Source organism: Mustela lutreola, chromosome 6, assembly GCF_030435805.1.
Source record: "Mustela lutreola isolate mMusLut2 chromosome 6, mMusLut2.pri, whole genome shotgun sequence".
NCBI lineage: Eukaryota > Metazoa > Chordata > Mammalia > Carnivora > Mustelidae > Mustela > Mustela lutreola.
Genome location: NC_081295.1, coordinates 59,403,240 through 59,424,305, shown reverse-complemented (window position 1 = coordinate 59,424,305; position 21,066 = coordinate 59,403,240). Strand labels below are relative to the sequence as shown.

Here is a 21,066-nt window from a genome sequence, read left to right as displayed (position 1 = left end):
AAAACCAAGATGGATTTGGGCTTCCCTTTTTGGACGCAGTTTTTTGAACACAGTCTCATTAAAATTAGCGGCACTGGAAACTGGAGCTTGGGATAGGAGAACTGCTTATATTTTACATCAGTGCTTTCCAGGGCAGAGTTGATAGATTAAATCAAAGGTTTATTCATTGGGCTCTCAACCTTTCATCTGACTTAGCACTTACAAACAAACAGTAGAACCTCAGTAACTCCGCTGTGGGCAATTGTTCTATTGACAATGCACTGCAGAAAACAGTCCAGTGCAATTCTTAAGAACCCCCTCTGGCAACCAGATTTTATCTTTCTTTACTCATTCAGAGTCTATCTGAGGAACCTGAGGAAACTTTAAAATGTATTTGTGGGGACAACTGGGTGGCTCAGTCAGTTGAGCACCTGCCTTTGGCTCAAATCCTGATCTCAGGGTCCTGGGATCAAGCCCCAAGTCAGGCTTCTGCTCAGCGGGGAGACTATTTCTCCTTCGGCCCCTCCCCTCTGCTCATGCTCTCTCTCTTTCTCTCGGTCTCAAATAAATAAATAAAATCCTTAAAAAATAATAATACAAAATAAAAGGTATTTGTGTTTGAGAAATAGAAACAGATCATTCTTGAATATACCCTTTTTTTTTTAAGTTTTCAGATAATCTTTTATTGAAGTATGTTCCTTTGTGGTTCTTAAGTAGCTGGGCAGTCCACTGTACCACTGTTGATATTATCTATGATGTCAGGAGGATGGCGGCCATCAGCAATGCAGCCCGCAAACTAGGAAGTCCCCAGAGGTTCTCTTTAATGGCTCCAGAGAGCTCTCTGATTATAAAGATTGGTAATGCATTTGTTGGGCAATGTTGACAATTTCGTCAAAAGTGAGACTTTCGCTGTACTTGGTGGTTTTTTGCTTCCTTCTGTCTCTGACTGGTTCCTGGGGGCCTTTGACAATAGGGCACAGACAGATGATACTACCCAATCTGGGCCTATTCCAAATGGTCAGTTTCACTGTCATGTTCAGACCCTTCTGGTCACCTATTGCCTTGCATGTCACCAACTTTTTTGGGAGACAGACCCAAGGTCCAGTGTTGGAGCTTGAGGTAGATGTGGCATCGACTCCCCAGCTCATGCACTCAGTCTGTGACTTTGATCTCATTGGGGTGGAGTTTGGGCAACATGACAAAGGCAGCTGCCAGATGAACCAGAGGCTGGATGATCAAGAAAGTTACACCTTGACCTCCTTTGGGCCAAAAAGGGGAAGAACTGCCTCCATCCATCTTTATCAGTGCACCACTGAGAAGTCCTAACTTTATGCCAGCTGGTTTTATTATTCAGAATGCTTATATGCCATAGGAAAGAACACATTTGGCAAAATACTTTTTTTTTTTTTTTTTTTACAGTGAAGACCTCTTTGTTTATTTTGAGGCTCAAGCAAAAAATAGTTCTGGTCAATTGAGTGACAATGTAAGTGATCTTAAGTCATGCATTCCCACAGGCTTATTGAGTTGAATATTACTTATCTATATCTTTGACAAATACAATTCTGATGTAGAAAACAGAGCCTGGAATTTGGAAACAGAGCTGGTCTTGAACCCTACTTCCAGACATACTAGCTCTATGATCTTGGGCAATACAATGATCTTTTTCTGAGTGTTTGTTATCTCATCTGCAAAATGTAGTTAAAAATTTCCATTAAAAATGTTGCTTTGAAGATTACATTATCTCCATGAGTATTTTTTGAGCATTTCCTATGTGCCAGGCTCTTTTCTACAAATACCACAGTGAACAAAACATAGGACTACTGTTTTTGTACAGCAGGTGGTTTTGAATGGACTTGAGTATTTCCTTCCTGGTTCTTAAGTCATTCAAGCACAGTGTTGCCTGGGAGTGGATTAGAACTGGATTTCTTGTACCTGTAGTTCTAAAATAATTATCCCTCTTGTTGCTACAGATTTTGGGTTACAGTTGAGCTGCTAAAGGTTACTTAGAGATTCAGCAGGCCCATTTGTAGATTTTTACCATTTTCTTAGTTTATAAAACCTTAACTACCTGCAGAGCAATGTTTTTATTTGCTCTAAATATTTTACACTACTTTTACTTTTGTCAGTATGTACTGTTTAACAGTAAACATCATTTGCATTACACATTTTTAGAAAGGGAGATATACATTCTTCAGTGCCTGAAAATTCTGAATGACATGCTGTTACCCAAGATTTGCCACTGGGCCAACTGGCACACAGAAAGATCTTATGTCACAGATTATGTCATTGATGGAACAAGTAGCTCCTTTTTAGCGGTGATGATGCCATTAATGAAGTAATCTAGAAAGATTTTCATTTTTCAGAGATTTTCTGTCTGGCATTATCAAAATACACCCTAACCCTTCTAGGTATGACATCTGATAATCAACAAAGAGGCTAAGTAAAAGAATGATAACTGGATAACTAAGAATATTCAGATAAGTTATTTGAACTTATATAATTTTATAGAAAAGGGATGATTTTCTACTCAGCTTGGAGCAATGGATGAAGAGGTAGAATTTAAATGCTTTTTAATATTAATGAATCAAAAAATAACATATCACCATGATTTTGTAACTCACACAGGCCACCAGAGTCAATTAGCACTATCTTCAGTGTAAAATGGAGTCAATAGTTCCCGTTAAGAATGTTGGTGGTTTTGGGGCACCTGGGTGGCTCAGTGGGTTAAGCCTCTGCCTTCGACTCAGGTCATGATCCCAGGGTCCTGGGATCGAGCCCCGCATCGGGCTCTCTGCTCGGCAGGGAGCCTGCTTCCCCCTCTCTCTCTGCCTGCCTCTCTACCTACGTATGATGTCTCTCTCTGTATCAAATAAATAAATAAAATCTTTAAAAAAAAAAAAAGTTGGTGGGTTTTTTTTTTCCCTGTATAAGATTTGATAAGACTTAGACTTATCGTTAGCTATACATTTGAATTTTACACATGAATGCACCATTGCAAAACTACTGTTGGCTTCTCAAACTGTTGTTGAAACTCCAGGCCAATGTCATCTCAGGAGACTAGATTATAGTGAATAAAACAACAAAATAGATCTTTAAAACACATACTGTCTCTGTATCAACACACATGTACATTTTGCATAGTTCCTTTCAGAGGTAATTATACTGTTTTAGAAAGACAATAGAGAAGCAAAGAATAAGGAAATATAAAGCTACTCAACTGTGGAATTACCCACCTGATGTTTTAGGAATACCGGACTCTAATTACCAATCTATTGGCATTTAGCATAGTTATCTAGAGGAGAACATTTAAAGCAAAGAATTTCTACTATCTTTGTAGTTCTTTAAAAATCCTGTATTTCTGTTTTTTCTATAAATATAAGCAATTTATTTCTTCTAAGATGTTCACTTGGATATCACTACCATGTGTTTTCCTGTCAAGGCTCACCTGCCACCTGGTGCCATGATACTTACGAGAGTTTGAAAATTATAATATTCAATTTCCTGAATTTTCCTTAAATATGTAAACAATATAGGAAGAACAGGGCAAAGATTCTTTCATGGCCATTAAGGAGGTATCAAGTAGAATTCAAACTTATTCATGGTTCAGTTCTCAGTTCTTCCATCTCCTTACTCTTGAGAAACTTCAATGTTGGAAGAAAAATCTATATCCTAACCCAGTTTTACCTGAAAAGATCTTTGTCCCTTAATCTGTTCATCAAATTTCAACACCAGGATAAACTGACTTTCCTTACTTCTCACCAAATTTCATCCCCATCTTGGCCCACTGAACTGAGCATGAGTGGTCACTGAGTCCAAAAAACAAATACGAAGGTCCCATCAAGCTTCTCTGGAGTCGGTCTTCAAACATCATATCTAGACCCATCCTCTGCTGGTAAAAACCAGTACATCCTTTCTGGATACTAATTTGACATTATTTCTTAACCTGCTGCTATTCCACACATAATTTGACATTATGCCTTTAACTATAAGAAAATTATTTAACATTCAAAGAATTCTATGAAAGATATTCATCATGAAATTTTTCATAAATTAATAATTTAAAATCTTTTACTACTTAATGTCCAAGAATAGGAATTGGCCAAATAATTTTGGTATATCCAATATATCCATAAAATGGAGTTTCGAGCAACTATAGTTAAGGTTAATATTCTAGAAGAATTTCTAAAATGGCATATTAAAAATTCTCATGTTGGGGCACCTAGGTAGCTCAGTTGGTTAAGTGTCTAACACTTTATTTCGGCTCAGGTCATGATCTCAGAGTTGTGAGATCTAGCCCCCAGTTTGACTCACACACAGGGAGAGGAGCCTCCTTAATATTCTCTCTCTCCCTCTGCAACCCCCCCCCCGAAATTCTTATGGTATGGTCCCAAAACAAAATTCCGTGCACAGTATGATCTTAACTATGTATAAATAATATAAACAAGGGGGAGGGAAAACATCTACCAAAATATTAACAGTGGTTATTTTTATTCCTTTCTTGTGTTCTAATTTTTTTCCTACACATCCTTCAAAATTACTGAAATTTCCTGTGACAGTTATAAATAAAATAAAATTTTAAAAATCCAGATATAGAAGAAAAACACCAGTAGAGCAATCGATGGATCACATGTTTTCTTGTCCATCCTACATCTTAGACAAGCCATATACAGCCGCTCTCTGCTATGGTGCTTTTGCTAAGAATTTGCACTATCCCTTCTCCTGCTGGAGACAAAACAAGTATTGAGGAGCAATGATAAGAATCTGTGTCACCTGCTCTCTGTTCTTTTTCAGCACACAACAGTTTTGCCCTTTATATTAATCGAGATGAGGACATCACACCATGCGTATCCCAGCAGGAGCAGCGGACTCGCCGCCATATGTACCTTCTCTGTTGGCTATATATTATGGTAAGGACAGTGCCTGCTGGGCTTTCGTATTGTATTAGATTTTGCACTGCTAAATTTGGGCACATATTTCATTATGGATATAATCACTAACAGATTCACACTGCGTGCCTCATTTGGTCCAGGACCTGGGCTTTGTCTCATTTCCCCAGATGCTTATATTTTTAGAAAGTATATGCCAAACCTCACACAACAGGAATTTGTTGAACAATCCCATGTAAGCAATGGTTCTTCCAAGGCTACATTTTTCAACTCTTTTTCAAACTAAATGTTTTTCTTGGACAGTAGTTTTATTGCTTAAGGGCTTTGCTTGGGATTTTTTTGTTGTTGCTGTTGTTGGTGAGCAAATGCAAATGAGGACAGAAGAAATGGCCTCTTTAGAGGAGTGATCTTAAACTTCATAGGAAACAAGTGAAAACGGACATTCTCCTGAGTCAGTTTAGAACATGTCTTACAGTTAGCAATTACACATAATAGGCATTTAAGGGTTTGTTTTGTTTTTTAATTGGGATAAATAAATTACAAGAAATCTCCACTTGCTCCATTGGGCACGAATAAGTCTCAAGTGGGTGGTGCCACATTTATCTGATAACAGCACAGTTGACTGTTGGGTTTACTTCACATTAGTTTCAGTTCTTACCATATTTTAATATTTCAAAATTTCAAAATTCTTTTAAGACAGAATTTCTTACTTCTCTTTGGAATTCCAAGTCCTTTTTGGAGTACTAGTACACTTAGAAGAGGTCCCTCCCACCAGCACTTCTGCCTCTCTTGTCCTGAGTTCTGGGTCACTATCCCCTCCTTTAAACCTCAAGGATTGCATCACATTCTTCCAAACACCCCCAGAACTCTATTTAATCCCTCCAAAATCCTGGAGCTTTTTGGGAGGCCCAGTCTCTGTGGAGCATTTGCTCTAGCCAACCCATAAGTACAAAATAAAGTTCAATACAGTACTTCACATACTTTGCGTGAATGACCACATAATGCCCCAGATCTGACCAGAAAGGAAATTTGTTTCTAGGAAGTCATACCCTGTGGCTAGATCTAAATGGACATCCAGATGTAAGACCCCAGAACAAATGTGCAGTAATGCTCATTCTATCTGCCATTTCATTGACTAGTCAAAGTCTGTTGGAAAACAAAGTCTGTTTGTTTTCCTCATCACTTTCTAGATTTTTTTATTTCAACCTAAAATGTTAAGTACTGATTTTCTCTAATAGAAAAAGTCTAGGGCACGTGGGTGGCTCAGTCAGTTAAACAACTGTCTTTGGCTTAGGTCATGATTCTGGAGTCCCAGGATCGAGTCCCACATCGAGGTCCCTGCTCAGTGGGGAGTGTGCTTCTCCCTGTGACCCTCCTCCCTCTTGTGCTTTCTCTCTTTCTCTCACTCTCTTTCTCAAATAAATAAATAAAGTCTTAAAAAAAGAAAGAAAGAAAAAAAAAGTCCAAATGATTAGGGCTTACAGGTGAAGTGTGACTAAAATTATGTCTCAAAAATGAATATACATACTTTATATATATGCATTTGATATTCAAATGACTCTTATCTTTCAGAAGATCATGTAGAGAGGCTATGATTTATTCCAGGGATGCATTCATCTTAAAATCAAAAATCATTAAAAAATCAAATCCCTCCCTTCCTCCCAAAAATATAGTCTCATTACTTTGTGCTCATATTTGCTTACCTGTGGGAAGAGAAGCTTTTTTCTCTGAGATCTCTGGGTGTACTTCTGTGAATTCATTTATACACTATTAAATTATCTGAAACGTATAGAGTCCCAGAAGTCTCATCAACTATGTATTTTCTGATAGCTTTTCTTCCACTGTGGGTACACTCAGTCAACGTTTCAAAGAGACACATGGCAAATACCACATAGTCTTCATTATAGACCCCCAAGATCCCTCATTAAAATGAATCATTACTCATGGTCTTCATGCCAAGTGAGGCTTGCCAGGCCTGCATACTCCTTAAGTAAACCAGTACTTGTTCGGACATGTATTGCATTAACCAGCAAATTCTCTCAGATTTGTTCTGAGAGAGCTTTCAAAGTAGACTTTTTCCTTTGGTGTTCTGCCCTAGGTATTCATAGCTATGCCAAGAGCTAAACAATACCCCTCATATCCTGTCATAGTATATAAATCCAAGGATTTTCATTGTTATCAAAAAGGTACTGGCTTTTGCTCCTTCCAGACTATCTCAAAGCTGCCATACCAATGACATGATACTAGAAGTTTCAGGATATGAAATCTTTTGGTAGCATACCAGGATTGTAACTGGACATTCCAGAACTTCATGCCAAAATGGAAGAAATAATTCCTCTTATCATATGCTAATTATAAAACAAATAGATCTCCCTGCCATCCCCTGCGTGGTTGAGCTGAATTTGTACCTCTGCATCTGCTGACCAGACTGTCTGTGCTTTGCTCTGATTCCCACTTGCTGTCCATTCCCACATGGCTCCCGCTCCACCTAAACCTGTTCTCCTTCCAGATTTGGATAGCCAAAGTTGCAACAGCATATGGGAGCTTTCACTCATAGACTGGAGCTCATTGAGCGGCCACCCTGAGCAGTTCCATTTCCCAATCCCTATTTCAGTCCTCCCAAACTGAGCATCAGAAGTCATTCCAGACTCCTTTTCTACCTCCTTCTGCTTCCCACCATACTTCTCTCCATTTACCCAGGGTCTGGGACACCAGCATCTCCCTATCCACTTATGGTGGGCTCTCAATACCTTGTCTGCATACTTCCTCTCCATCATCATTCTCCCACACATTCTGTATACCTTAGTTGTGAGGTTTCCCCTAAAAAATAGGATGACCTGTATTAGCTTATGCAGGATACAACACAGAGGTCCTCTTGGTTTGTAAAGCAACTGTAATTAACAGGAATTATAAGGAATACCATTCTTTTGAGTTCTGTGCCAAGTGCTTTTCAAATACGCTATTTAGCTCCCCAAATAACCCTTTGAGATAGGCATTATCTGGCCTATTTTACAGATAAGAAAACTAACGCTTTGAGAGTATATGACTTGCCCAAGAAAAAGCCAAGTATCCTTGGTGTTGCCAGATCTGGAATGGAAGCATTGTGTGTCCACAGTCTGTACAATTCACATGTTCTCCACTGCCTTCTTCTGGGAGAAGAGCACCTCTGTGGCTGAATAGATTGTGTGTTTAGTTTTTGTTTTGTTTTGAAGCAATACATCAGAAGCAGCATGTCTAATAGTTAAGACTACTTTATGGGTTGGAATTCTGACTCCTTCACTTAACTTTTCTGAGCTCTAACTTAGTTAGGTATGAAATAGGGACAAGGACCTCATGGGGCAGTTTTGAGGATTCAGTTACAGTATATAGAAGCCATAGAACAATACCTGACACACGTAAAAAATTTTTATATTTTTCTTTTATTGTCAATAGTAGTAGTAGTAGTGGTGGTGGTGTTAGTATTAGTATTTCTATACTTACTGTTCTGAGGACAATGCAGAGAGTGTTTTCTTATCAACGGTCTGAGAATTTTAGTTACAATAGTGTAAGCCTTTTGCTTTTACTTTTATTCATTCTCACTCACTCATATACTCTTCACTTTAAAAACCCAAAATAGCCCTAAAGGATATGAAAATATCACTTTCTTTGCTTTTTAAATTTAAAAGAACCATCAGGAGATCCTGAAGGGGGACCGAGTAAAACAGAGAGCTTTAAGATCATAGAATGAGATCATAGAATGTGATGCGCAATAAATGAATCATTGAACATTATATCAAAAACTAATGATGTACTATACATTGTATAATCGAATTTAAATTTAAAAAAAAAAAAAAGATCATGGAATGTTGACAAATTCTGTGTGAGACAGTATCCTTACTCTACCTATACAGGACTCCTCCTGGTGGTCAATCTGTTCTTTGGCTGGGGCCCCCCAGCACCTCATGCCTTTGTCTCCCTGTATAGCATTTGTGCTACTCACTACTTTGTTTTTCAATCTGAAAGACACTACTTTGCTTTTCAGCAGTGGGTCTCCTCTGTCCTGAAGTTTCTTCCATCTCCTGCCCATACCCCCCTCCCATGGTGGTTCTCATTCAGTAGACCCCACATGAGATCTCAGGGCCCATGCATAATACATGCTAACACTAAATGCCAGGCACAGCAGGAGCAAGGAGGCATTAGGGAAGGGGAGATAATGAGTCAGAGGACTTTCTTCTAATGGATAAACATTTCTTGTCACTACAGTGAGCTTATTTAAAGCAGAATAGAGATTTCTGTTGTCTCTGGGTTTTTGGTTTTTCATAAATTTCATAAATTCATAAATTTCATATTCCAAATCTCATTACCCCAAATGTGTCCATTGTGCAACTTCTCAAAATAGAAAACAAAACAAAGTAAAATCAAGATGAAGGATGATCATTCTTACATGACACAGTCTTCAACTGCCCTAAATCAGAGTTCCACCTCCATCAAACTTGATTATACTTTAGTTATGCAATTGCAGATTATTTTTGCTCTCCTATTGAAACTTCTTTATTTCTTCAAGTCTGTGCTGGAAACAAATATTGTTTCTTTAAAACAGAGGGGAAAAAAAACCTTAAAAGTAAGACTGTACTCAAATTTAAGTCTTGGGAGGAATTTTTAGCCATGAACAAGTAAAATTTTTAACGTAAAATTCACACCCTCTTCACTAAAAAAAGTGAAATTTTAGACCATGTAAATTTTAGACATGTGAAGTCCCCCTATTTAAGTGGATGCTTCTTTACCAGTTAAGTAAACTGAACAACATGTCGTTCTCTGACCAGCAGATGACATATTCCTTTGTTCAACTGGAATCTTTCGCTCTCCGTAACTGCCTGTCCTGATGACTTTTACATCTCTAACAGTGCATGAAAGTCTTCCTGATGTCCTGGCAGTGGAGAACAGGGACCAAAAGAGTAATGCAACATATGCCTCATATTCTGAAGAAAGGTGCCTTTCTTGGGGCCTATAAAAGACAGCTCAAACACTTTGTTCTCTTACACATCACCAAAACCATCCACACTCTTTGCCATGCCTATCTTCTGAACTTTCCTTCTTCAGCCTGGCTAGGGAGAAGGAGAGTGTCTTTGCAGTCTTGAGTTGAGGTCTAGGGTAGCCATTGGGGAAGGAATTGCCTCCCCACATTCACCAAAACCAAGTGTAACAGACTCCAAAAGAATCCTTGGTAAATCAGGTATAAGACAGAAATCTAACTTAGGAAGAGATTTGTGAACATTCATTTGCCTCCTGCCTGAGCAGGAGGGAGGGAGGGACAGCTGTAAAGCGCCTATGACCACATCACTTGTATGTGGCAAAGATGGATGTGTTTCTTGTGGATCTGGTTTGACATTGAGGGAGAGCTCTAGGCTCAACTGTCTCAATGGTGGCCCACCCAAGAAGGCCAGCCCCTAGGCAGGGGGTTCCAAACAGCAAGAAATTATAGCATCCTGCCATGAGCAGGACCCAGTCCATAACCCACATATGGAAATTCTGAATTAGAGAAGCCCCTCAGAGACCCCTACAAACCTCACACATATGTACCACATGCAAAAGTAGGAATCTAAACATCAGCCTCACAACATTTATCAGTGGAAAGCGGGTACTAGCAAAGATAAAGGGGAAACCACTTGCACAGTCATGGACAGTGAAGTCAGGAGTTATTCATCCTCCTCCCATTTCCCCTCCCAGATCCCCAGCTAGGAAAGAGGCATCCCAGAACCAGGCTATGCCCTCCCATTCTACTTCAAGGTACTGGAGGAGAAGCCAGAACAAAAATACAGAGCCCCCTTCTGCTCAAGACTCTGGCAATAATTCTGGTATGTTCAGTGCAGGCGTAAGGCTTATGTTGGAGCTGAGTGAGGGAAGAGTGACCGGAGACCCCTGGAGTGGAGGAAGGATTATGTAAGCCTTGCAGGATATGTAAAGACTGTGTTCTTAGTTCATACTGAAATCAAGAGTTATTGGAAGGTTTTGAACAGAAAACTGACATAATCTGAGACATTTTTAAAGGATTATTTTGGCTACTATGTTGAGAATGGACTGCAGGCAATGGCATGGCTTGGACCAAGGTGATAGAAATGGCAGTGTCAGAACTAGAAGAATTCTGGGTATATTTTGAAGATAGAGCCAATAGGATTTCCTACTTAATTTTGACTGAATCTAAATTAAACTCTGGGTTCAGCCCTTCAATACCTCTTTAATTTGATATGGTGGGCAGAATAATGGTTCCAGAAATGTCCACATCCTAATCTCTAGGATTTGTGAATGTGTCACCTCACGTGACAAAAAGGACTTTGCAGATGTGATTACATTTAAGACCTTGGGTTGGGGAGGTTAGCCTACATTATCCAAGTGGGCCCAAACTGATCATCTGGTTTCTCTGCTGCAGTTAGAGGGGAGCAGGACTGTGGGAGAAGGATCAGAGAGATATTACAGGAAAAGGACCCAAACCATCACTGCCAGTTTTAAAGATAGAGGAAGTGGACCATGAGCCAAGTAATGTGGGTTACTTCTAGCAGCTAGCGAAGTCAAGGAGTTGGATCCAGAAAGAACATAGCCCTGCCGACATCTTGACTATAGCCTCCACAGACCTGTGTTGGACTTCTAGCCTACAGAATTGTAAGATAAGTATGTGTTGTTTTCAGCCACAAAGTTTGTAGCAATGTATTATACCAGCAGTAGAATACTTACACATTTGAGCAAAACACTTAGTTTCTGTTGGCCTCAATTACTGCAACTGAAAAAAAAAGAGAGTCATGACACTTAGGCAGGATTACTGTGAGAATCAGAAAAATGAGTGTAGGTGCACCTGGGTAGCTCAGTCGGTTAAGTGTTGGACTCTTGATTTCTACTCAGGTCATGATCTCAGGGTGATGAGAGATCCAGCCCCATTATTATCAGGCTCCATGTTGCACATGTGCCTGCTTAAGATTCTTAAGATTCTCTCCCTCCCTCCCCACCCTCAGGCTCTCTCGCTCTCTCTTGCTCTCTCTCTCAAAAGGAAGGAAGGAAGGAAGGAAGGAAGGAAGGAAGGAAGGAAGGAAGGAAGGAAGGAAGATGTGTGTAAAATGCCATCCTTGTTGTTCTTTTTATATGCTAAGAATACTCTGACCAAAAGTAGTATAACCCGCCCCTTTCTGCATGTTTCTTCCCTCATTAACCTCTTGTGCCTGTTCTGGGAGGTGGAGGTCCAGATCCTTGAATTCACACCATCTTTTGTTCAGTTCCTCTCTTCCCGTGCTTTGAGAAGATCACTTATCCTCTCCGAGCACTTTTTTACCACCATTAAAAAGGGAGTAACATTTGCACTACAGAATTGCCTTGAGGATTAAGAAGCACATGGGCCTCTTGGGAAATGATTGTGTCTTTCCTTCCTCCCACCACAAAAATCCTGACTGTCTGAGGAGTGTATGGGAAAGTTCCATTTCCTTCTCTCTCTTGTCCCCACAACTCTTATTTTCATTTTATCCTCTGCTCTTCTTATGGATTCTGGTCCTACTTCATGGGCTTCATGTCCCCTCACAACCTATTAAGAATGCTAAAGGGTTTTCTGAAAATTTCTTACTGTTCGAACATTAAGTTATTTCCCAAGCTCTGCTTTTCCCCTGAGAACCAAAAATGTCATTATTTTCCCATTATTCTGATCTGCTTATTTTTACAAACACGTTGTTGAGATGAGTTGTTGTTTTCTCATCTTCTGGACAATGGAGGACTTACCAACTGAGAGTATGGCTTGCACTCATCCCCTCAGAATGCCCACTTGGGTGTTGATTAAATCAGTTCCTTAGATCTGCATCTGGACAGAAAAGGCTTGTGTGTATAATCCATCTCAGTTCCCAGTACTTATTATTCTGAGTTTTGTCTTCTCTAACCCCAACAGCTGGTTCTCAGACTTGCTGAGAGCACATGAAGAACTAGAATTCCCCATATGCTGTTAACCATGTCCCCCACCCCAAAATCATCTTCTATGTGGTTATGACCTTTCCCACACTTCCCCGCAGGACATCCATACCAACATGACCACTTCTTTTCTCTGTAGTCTAGCATCACCATTTTGAGGCTGCTTGTGTCCTCTATGTTACTTGGCAATTTTACTTTGCATTTCCTCTACCTGTTCTGCTAGTCCTCCCTCCACCTCCAGCTCATACTCCCCAGTGATCTCCCAGCAGGTGGTCTGACCTCGAGGAGACTCTAAAAGACTTTAAATAGGAACTCTTTCCGTTTCTTCCTGTAGACATCTTTACTGTACCCACTCCCTCCTTATGACAATAGGGGAAGAATTTCTATACCACCTCTCTTCCATTGATATTGTAGCAGTTTTGATACTAAATTATGCCCCTTCCTGAATCATTGTCTTCTCAGACTAGGATGTCACAATCTCCAGTTTCCCTCCCCAATCTCAAAACCATCCCTCATAGCATCATCTGCAGGCTCTTCCCACTCTACCTAAACCCCCATGCTGGAGTACTTTGGAAACCAGCCCATGATCTCCTTTTCTAATTTATTAACTTTTTAAATTTATTGTGATGAGAATACTCAACTTGGAATCCACCTTCTTAACCAAGATCCTTTTCTATTACTGCCTACTCTCCCTTAGTAAATTCATCAACTCTGCGTTTGTGATTTCTTCCATCCAAGATCTGCAACTCAGAGCTCTCTTCTGATAAGCCTCAGAAGCTTCTCATGCTTGCAATTGCACGCCATACTCAAGCAGTACCTGCTTTCCCAACTGCACCCCAAGATTGTATTCCCTAAGCATTGCCATCCACCCAGATGTTCATGCCAGAAATTTATAAGACTCCAACAACCTATCTTTCTGGGGCCTTCTACAGATAGTCATGCATCAATTTCTGGCTTCTATTCTTCCGAAGTACTTGAAGAATCTTTGTGCTTGCTCCTCTCCACTGCCAACACCATGCCCCAGCTTTTGTTGTCCCTCTCCTGAACCACACAGAGAACTGTCATCCCCCACCACCACACACCTGTCCACTTGCAGGATCCTTGGGCACATCCTTTAAAAGCATACTGACCATGTAACTCCTTTGCTCAGAGAGTATGGATGACTTCCCATTGCTTCCAGGAAGTCCAAAGTTTCTTTTCATGGCTTCAGGGACCTCCATTATTTGAACCCACTGACTTCTCTAGCTCCCTCATCCTCCTCTGCCCTCTTTGCTTACTGGCTCCAGCCACAGTGACCTTCTCTCTAATGGTTAAGAGCAATCTAAGTTTCTTCTAAGGTCAAAGCTTTCACCTTCCTCATACCTCCACCCCACCTCCCTTTAGTCATACCCCCACAATTCTTCATTCTTGACATCTCAGCTCAACTATCTCTTTCTTAGGGAGGTCTTCTCTGACTCCCAAGACTGGGTTCAGCCTCTCTAGGGGACACTATTGTAATGCTCTGTTCCTTTCCATCTAAGGAGTTAAAAAGCAATTGTTGTTATGTGGTTATCTGGTTGATTTTTTTTTCAAAGCCTGTCCTGCCCCCAAACAGATCCCCTCCATTCACTATCCAGAGCAAGAGAAAGGTCAGCAGTTGAATTGGTCTTAAAGAAAATAAAGAGAGCTTTCCTCGCTACAGTTTTCTAAGGGTTAATACAAACACATTTCCTTTAGACATCACATCAGTCAAAATGTCAGAAAATATTCTTAAGATAGATTGCTTAATAAGAGAAATTGTGACAGTGCATGAGTTCTAAAAGCAAGCAGACAAAGTAGGGAAAATTTAAATTATATATATACATACACACACACCTACCTTACACTTAGCTCAATGGTAACCATATAAAGTAGTTTACAATATTCCTACCACCCATTTCTCTAACATTGAATTTTGGCTTGTCTCTTCTCCTACCTGCCTGATTCATTTAAATTACCAACTGAAGATGATAGACTTCTAGAAAGAACCACACAGACTGAACTCCTTGTCAGAGTGTCATCCTATGTATGGGAGGTGACCTAGGTCATGCAATAAAAACATTTCAAGTAGAGGAAAGATCCTTTTATTAGTCAAATTATAGACTCTTCATTTCCCTGAGGTGAGCCTTCTCTGTGTCTTTGAGAATATGGGAGCGTTGTGAAGTTCAGAACATATTCTCTGGCGGCTGCAGGAGGGAATTATGTGAACAACTCCACAGTGACCATTAGCCCTGCTCAGTCTCATCTTTGGCAGAGGGTTTCCACAGCCTGCAGACATTTGTGTCTCCCACAGCACCCAGCATTGCTCGTCTCCCCTGAGGCACAAATAAACACTGATTTAAAAAAAAAAAATTCAGATGAGGACATATTTGTACCAGATTTGAGGGGATTTTTTAAAAGATTTATTTATTTATTTTTAGAGCGAGAGAACATGAATGAATGCACATGGTGGGGGTGGAGAGATGGAGAGAGAGTCTTAAGTGACATGGGGGTCAATCGCATGACTCTTGAGATCATGCCTGAGCAGAAACCAAGAGTCAGATGCCTAACTGACTACACCATCCAGGCACTGCAGTACCAGATTTCCAGATTTGAGTTTATGCCACAAGAGTGAAAAGAAATCTGCAGCCAAAATGATCTTTTGATTGAGATATAAAGGAAATGGCAAGAGAAACTTAGTCTAAAATAACTATGCAAAACTTTGGCTTTATACATTTAAGTAGACCCATTTTCCTAGTAATTTTCAAAGACATGGAACTAGCTTGATTATTATTATAACATCTTAATTCTCCCTTAATCTGAGAGATCTGGGACAGTGTAGACTAGGGACAAGATTCGTTGAGTACAATGCTAAAAGACTCTCAAGTGTCTGTTTCTCTATGGTGTGTCAGACATTGTGCTACATACAGGTGGTAAACAATGTATTAAGCTTCAACTCTGCCCTCAAGGAGCTGACAGTCTACTTAAGAATACAGAAAAATAAAAAAGCAATTACCTTACGTTGATATGGGCTGTTTATATAATAGAAATACAGAAGGCTCTGAAAATCCAGATGAACATTCCCTCGCCCAGACTCATAGCGTCATAAAAGTCCTCCGAAAGAAGTGACATGGGAGCTGGCCCTTGAGGGGCCATAAAAAGGGCCAGGGCAAAAGTGGGTCAGGCAGAGAAAGGAGATGGCCTGGAAGCAAGAGATGGCAAATCATAGGCAAAGAAGTTCAGTGCACTTGGAACTGGCCACATGTTGTCCTCCTCCAGTCAGGATGAGCTCAGTTCTACCTTTCCTCTTCCCACTAGAGCTACTTTTATTTTACCTCTCTACAACATCCTTGTTTGAACCTGTTTTGTGTGTGTTCCTTTGGTTGGTTGGTTGGTTGGTTGGTTGGTTGATTTGCCTGTTTCCCATGATGCCATACTGCCTCTGGTATCCTGCTCATGCTCTCCTTGGCAGGCCCTGTTGATCTAGCCCCTCCCACACTAAAACCCTCTTCACTACCTTTCTCACACTGTCTCCTATCCCCTTTCCACCTCTTGGGCAGAGTGTTTTAAAATGCAAATCTGATCATGTCAATCCTCCTACTTAAAACCCTTCAATGGTTTGTTTTTTCCTGTTTGGATTTTTTTTTTTTTTTCTTTTTGGGTAGCACTTTTATTTTTCCTTATGCCATGATATATCCCTGGGCTGTGATATTCTCACATAACAGTAGAAAAATAAGATGTGTAAGTCATCCTTAAAAGCTGAGAAATGATACCAAAATCTTACGTAAATTAAAACAATGCATAAATTTACAGGTATAAATACACAAATTGCTTTGCATCCATAACAAGTAGTTTAAGCCCTGTGCTATTCTGTTGAAAACACATTGGATGAGAAGGAAAATGGAGTCCGAAGGCTTGGATTAGCTCTGTTTCCTAGCTCTGCTGGAGGACTGTAAGAAAGAAGTGACAATTTAAAAAAATTAAAAAGAAAAGAAAAAAGAAGTGATAGTTCATTCATAAAGTCTTGCCAGCCTCTTGAGAAATTCAGGAATTGCCATTAGTACTCTGTGTAGATCTAATCAGGCCCCAGAGGAGTGAACAGCTCACATGACATTGTCAGTCAGCCAAACACCATCACGTCAGGCCAAGTCCCCTCCATAAACACATTACACTTAGCCTCCCTTTGTCACACAGAATACCTGTATAAACTTTAAACCAAATGTATGTACACAATTTCAGAAAACACATGATCAAACATAGCTAACTGGAGTACAGTGCTAAACAGTGCCATTTGCCTTCCTGTCAGACAAGGACAGGTTTCTTTGTAAAACGGCATGTTCCTGGTAGATAAGTCTAACAAGATGTGTACCTTTGCCAGAGAAAACTTATACGTGTGAACTAACTTGTACAGAAAAAGGCTATGTATCTGCTAGCAGTCCATTTAAAAGTATTTGCAATGGCAAACAGGCAGGATAGACTCATTGAAATTCTACCTGCTCATCCACATCTGCTAGAAAGTCAAAGGAGTAGCCAGATACTGTAATTGCACTCACAGGGGTGGTAATCTTGATTTTCATTGTAGTTGGCTCTGGGGCTATGACATCTGTGTTCTAAAGTCTGTAACACTGAGCTACTTGATAAAATACCACCAGCCACATGGCACACATTGTACTGACATCTAGGCCCTTGCCAGTATAAGCATCACATCTCGTGGCTGCATTAAAGGCATTCTTGTGAATGCCATGATTCCATGCCCAGGAAGGGTGGCTAGAAAGAGCTTCTGGGTCTAAGATCCTCTCCCTCTAGAGGGAAGTGAGCTGGCCTCAGGGAGCTCAGGTCTATTCTCCAGAGAGGATGGTGAACCTCCAGAGAGGATGGTGGTACCTCTTGTTGGACATCCAGGATAGGGTGGCACCACTTCTCCTGAGATCATGTACAATTCTTTCTCTTCTGCAGTAGTATGGTTATAACCTTTAGAAATATTGTTCCAAGTCTTAGCTTGCCAGGCTCATAAATAAGCTAACAGGGACCAGGCGTAAACCTCAGAAATGGACATTGTGTGGGTGACAGGTAACACCGTTATCCAAGTCTGTACACCCACCTGCATATGACCAGAGACTTACAGGGATGGCACATGCAGAATAACAACTAGCACAGCTGGGCTACTGGAGGTGTCAAAAAGGACCTCTGACCAGTGGCCTTGAAGCTCAAGGTAGCTTCACTGAAGAAGAACATGGAGTTTCTCAGGAGCTACAGGAATCACTGCCGAAGGTGCAGTGTCACATTCCCCACCCACCCAGCATGAAGAGAGCTTCATTCAATAGCATTCTTTGATGGCAAATACTGCTCTTGTTCTGGGTTCACCACCCATATGATTCTCCCTCTGCCCCATACTTATGATTACATCCTGTTGTTTGGGGCAATAAATAACAGAACCAACCAGGCACACTGATTATCATCCTTAGCAGAGACATCTTTGCTTATACATGGGCCACTGTTGAGGGAAAGAACAGTGACTTCTCAATTCTTCTTGATACTTTGATTTCTGGCCTACACAAATAAAAAAGAACTGGCCTTGAAGAAGTGACAGCATCTGGAGAATTTTTATTGCTGAAACCCTTTAGTGGTCTCAAAGGCCCTGTATAACTTCACCCTTGCCTAACTATGCCACCTCATCTCCTGCCCTTGCCCGCTCACCCTCTACCCTTCAGTTACTTCTGTATTCTTTTCATCCTTCAGACACACCATGCTCTCAAAGCATTCATACCATGTCCTTCCCTCACCTGTTACTCTATTGTCTGGCTTTCCTTCCAGATGGCAAAGTTCTGAGGATAGAAGCTACGCCTCTTTTGTTCATTGTAATAACCCCACCTCCTACCAAAATGTTAGTCTCAAAGCATGTGTTAAACACGGAAATGAATGAATAAGAAGAGACTGTAAACAAATGTTAAGGTTTAGTGACCACACACTGGATGAGTTGGTATCTCTTGGCTTCTATTATCTTTGTGACATGAAAGGGTTTTTTTGTTTTGCTTTTTTTAAGGGGGAATAATACAATAAACCCCTACTATCCATCACCTAACTCCGCAATTATCAATATATTGCCAAACTTGTTTCATCTACACCTGATACTTGTTGGATTTATGTAGATATATAATTTACATACAATCCAGTGGTTTTAAGACTTCATGAGGTTGTGCAATCGTCACTATTATTAATTCCAGAACCTTTTTGTTACCCCCCAAATTATCACGGTACCCCTTAAGCAGTCACTCCCCATTCTTCCCTCCCTTCAGCCTCTAGAAATGACTACCCTACTTTCTGTCTACATGAATTTTCCTGGTCTGGATATTTCATATAAATGGAACTATACAATATGTGGCCTTCTGTGTCTGGCTTCTTTTGCTCAGCATGATGTTTTTAAGATTCATCCATGATGTAGCATGTATTAGCCTACATTACTTTTATGGTCAAATAATATTCCATTGTCTAGATAAAGTACAATTTGTGTATGCATTCATCAATTGATGGGCATTTGGGGGTTGTTTCCTGCTTCTTGGCTAAGGATGGAAGTGTGAATGTATAAAGTATCCACATAGTTAAAGGGAGAAAAAGCTTATAAGGAGGCATAAGGATTTCAGGCCACGGGGAAGCCAGGTTAAATTTGATACTACAAAATAATGCTGCACTATTATAAAATTTGAGTACACAAAACCCTTTGAGGTGAGCTCTGCCTCTTCCCCAGAACTCCATACACCAGTTCCGCTAAACTTTTTGTAGTTCCTTAAACTTGGTTTCACTTACTCTGCCTCTCTGTGGGGACCATTTGCTTCTAGGACTTACCTCCACTTACCAGCTATCTTTGAGTCTCAAATCAGATGTCACTTCACCAAGGAAGTCATCCCCAACACTCTGATTGTTGGTAGGTGTCCCTTTTAAGTATTCCCATGGCATCCCTAATCACCCTATTATAGCACTTATAACACTACTGTGAAACCTCACTCCTGCACCACCACTGGACTATAAGCTTGTGGGCAGGAACTACAAAGACATTCTCCAAATTATCCCCAACACCTGAGACAGTATCTGGTACATAACTGGGGCCTAGTATATTTTGAAGGAATAAATAAATGAATGATGCATACTTTCAAAATCATAAATCCATGAGGGTCAAAGATGGTGAAAACTAGGGCAAGACAGTAATGTGGATGTCATTTCAACACAATGACCATAGCAACTCTCCCCAGATGAATTTTCACTCCTTTAAAAATAAGGGAGAATTGTAATATTTGTCAAAACATATATTTGTAGTTCTGAACAAGTTTCCTATCAAAGGAAAAATAAATTTTTCAGAAGTATTAGCAGTTATCAATTCTCCCACTTTCTGTCCTTGTCCACATTTGTTGTTCCATTCTTGAATGAAGACTTCTAGAACAAAATTGGAAAGTGGCACTCAGGTGGACACAGAGAGAAAAGAATAGACTACTAGCCAGGATCACAAATACAATCTAGCATAAGAGATAACTTCTTAATTGACATTAGGGAGGGTCAAAGTGGTTTTCCAAAAGAAAGAAAACTATTAGTAATATGTCTGTCCCATTACCATTAATTTTATTAACTTAATTTTTATTCCTTTTTGTTCACTCAGTTAGAATTTTGGCTGTGTATACTCCCCAAAATTATTAAATTATGAAAAATCTGGATTTTTAATAGCATATTGGGTTAGTAGGGATAGTGTCTGAACTTGACCAAATAAATTCTTCTCTAAAATCACCACACAGAAAATACAGCTACATTTAAAACGTTGTATGCTTCAAGCCTCTGAATGAATTTTCCTCTGAGGAAAGGACTGTGTAGAGGAAGAAATATCTGACACATACAAATTAAGTGAGGTTGATCTATTGAAATTTAGCTGGCAACAGCCCAGCTTCTTAGTTTTCTTTTAATAGTTTATTTCTAAGTGCACGCATCTTTAAGCTAGCTATATAGCTTGTTTTTACAAGAGACAAATAGTGGAAGATGGCCCTAAATTGGCTCTTGCTTTGCAATCCAAAGTATATCTTAATGCAAGTTTCCCTGTGCTTATTTAATAATGAGGTTGGACAAGAAAATGCTGCCTTGGATTGCAATGTTGAAGGCATTCATTAAAGTTAATAATCAGTGCTCTTGCATAGAAGCTTTTTGCCTAACATTGATCGGCTCTTTGTTGTGTGGAGTTTGCTTGCATTCAAGTAGCAAGAAGCTCACCACAAAGGCCATCAGGTAGGTTTCCATGGTAGCAGTCCTC

At 40.0% G+C, this 21,066-nt stretch overlaps 1 protein-coding gene across 7 annotated transcripts in view; it reads left to right on the top strand.

Annotated features, from left to right (window-relative positions):
- The window catches only part of AIG1 (androgen induced 1), a 272,338-nt gene that overhangs the window by 211,966 nt on the left and 39,306 nt on the right, over nt 1–21,066 (top strand). For 5 of the 7 annotated variants that reach the window (XM_059177380.1, XM_059177375.1, XM_059177374.1 and 2 more), the window contains exon 4: nt 4,771–4,886. The exons of the other annotated variants lie outside the window; for them this stretch is intronic. In XM_059177380.1, coding sequence (XP_059033363.1) covers nt 4,771–4,886 — 116 coding nt within the window. The remainder of the gene's footprint in view (nt 1–4,770; nt 4,887–21,066) is intronic. 7 annotated transcript variants of the gene reach the window in all.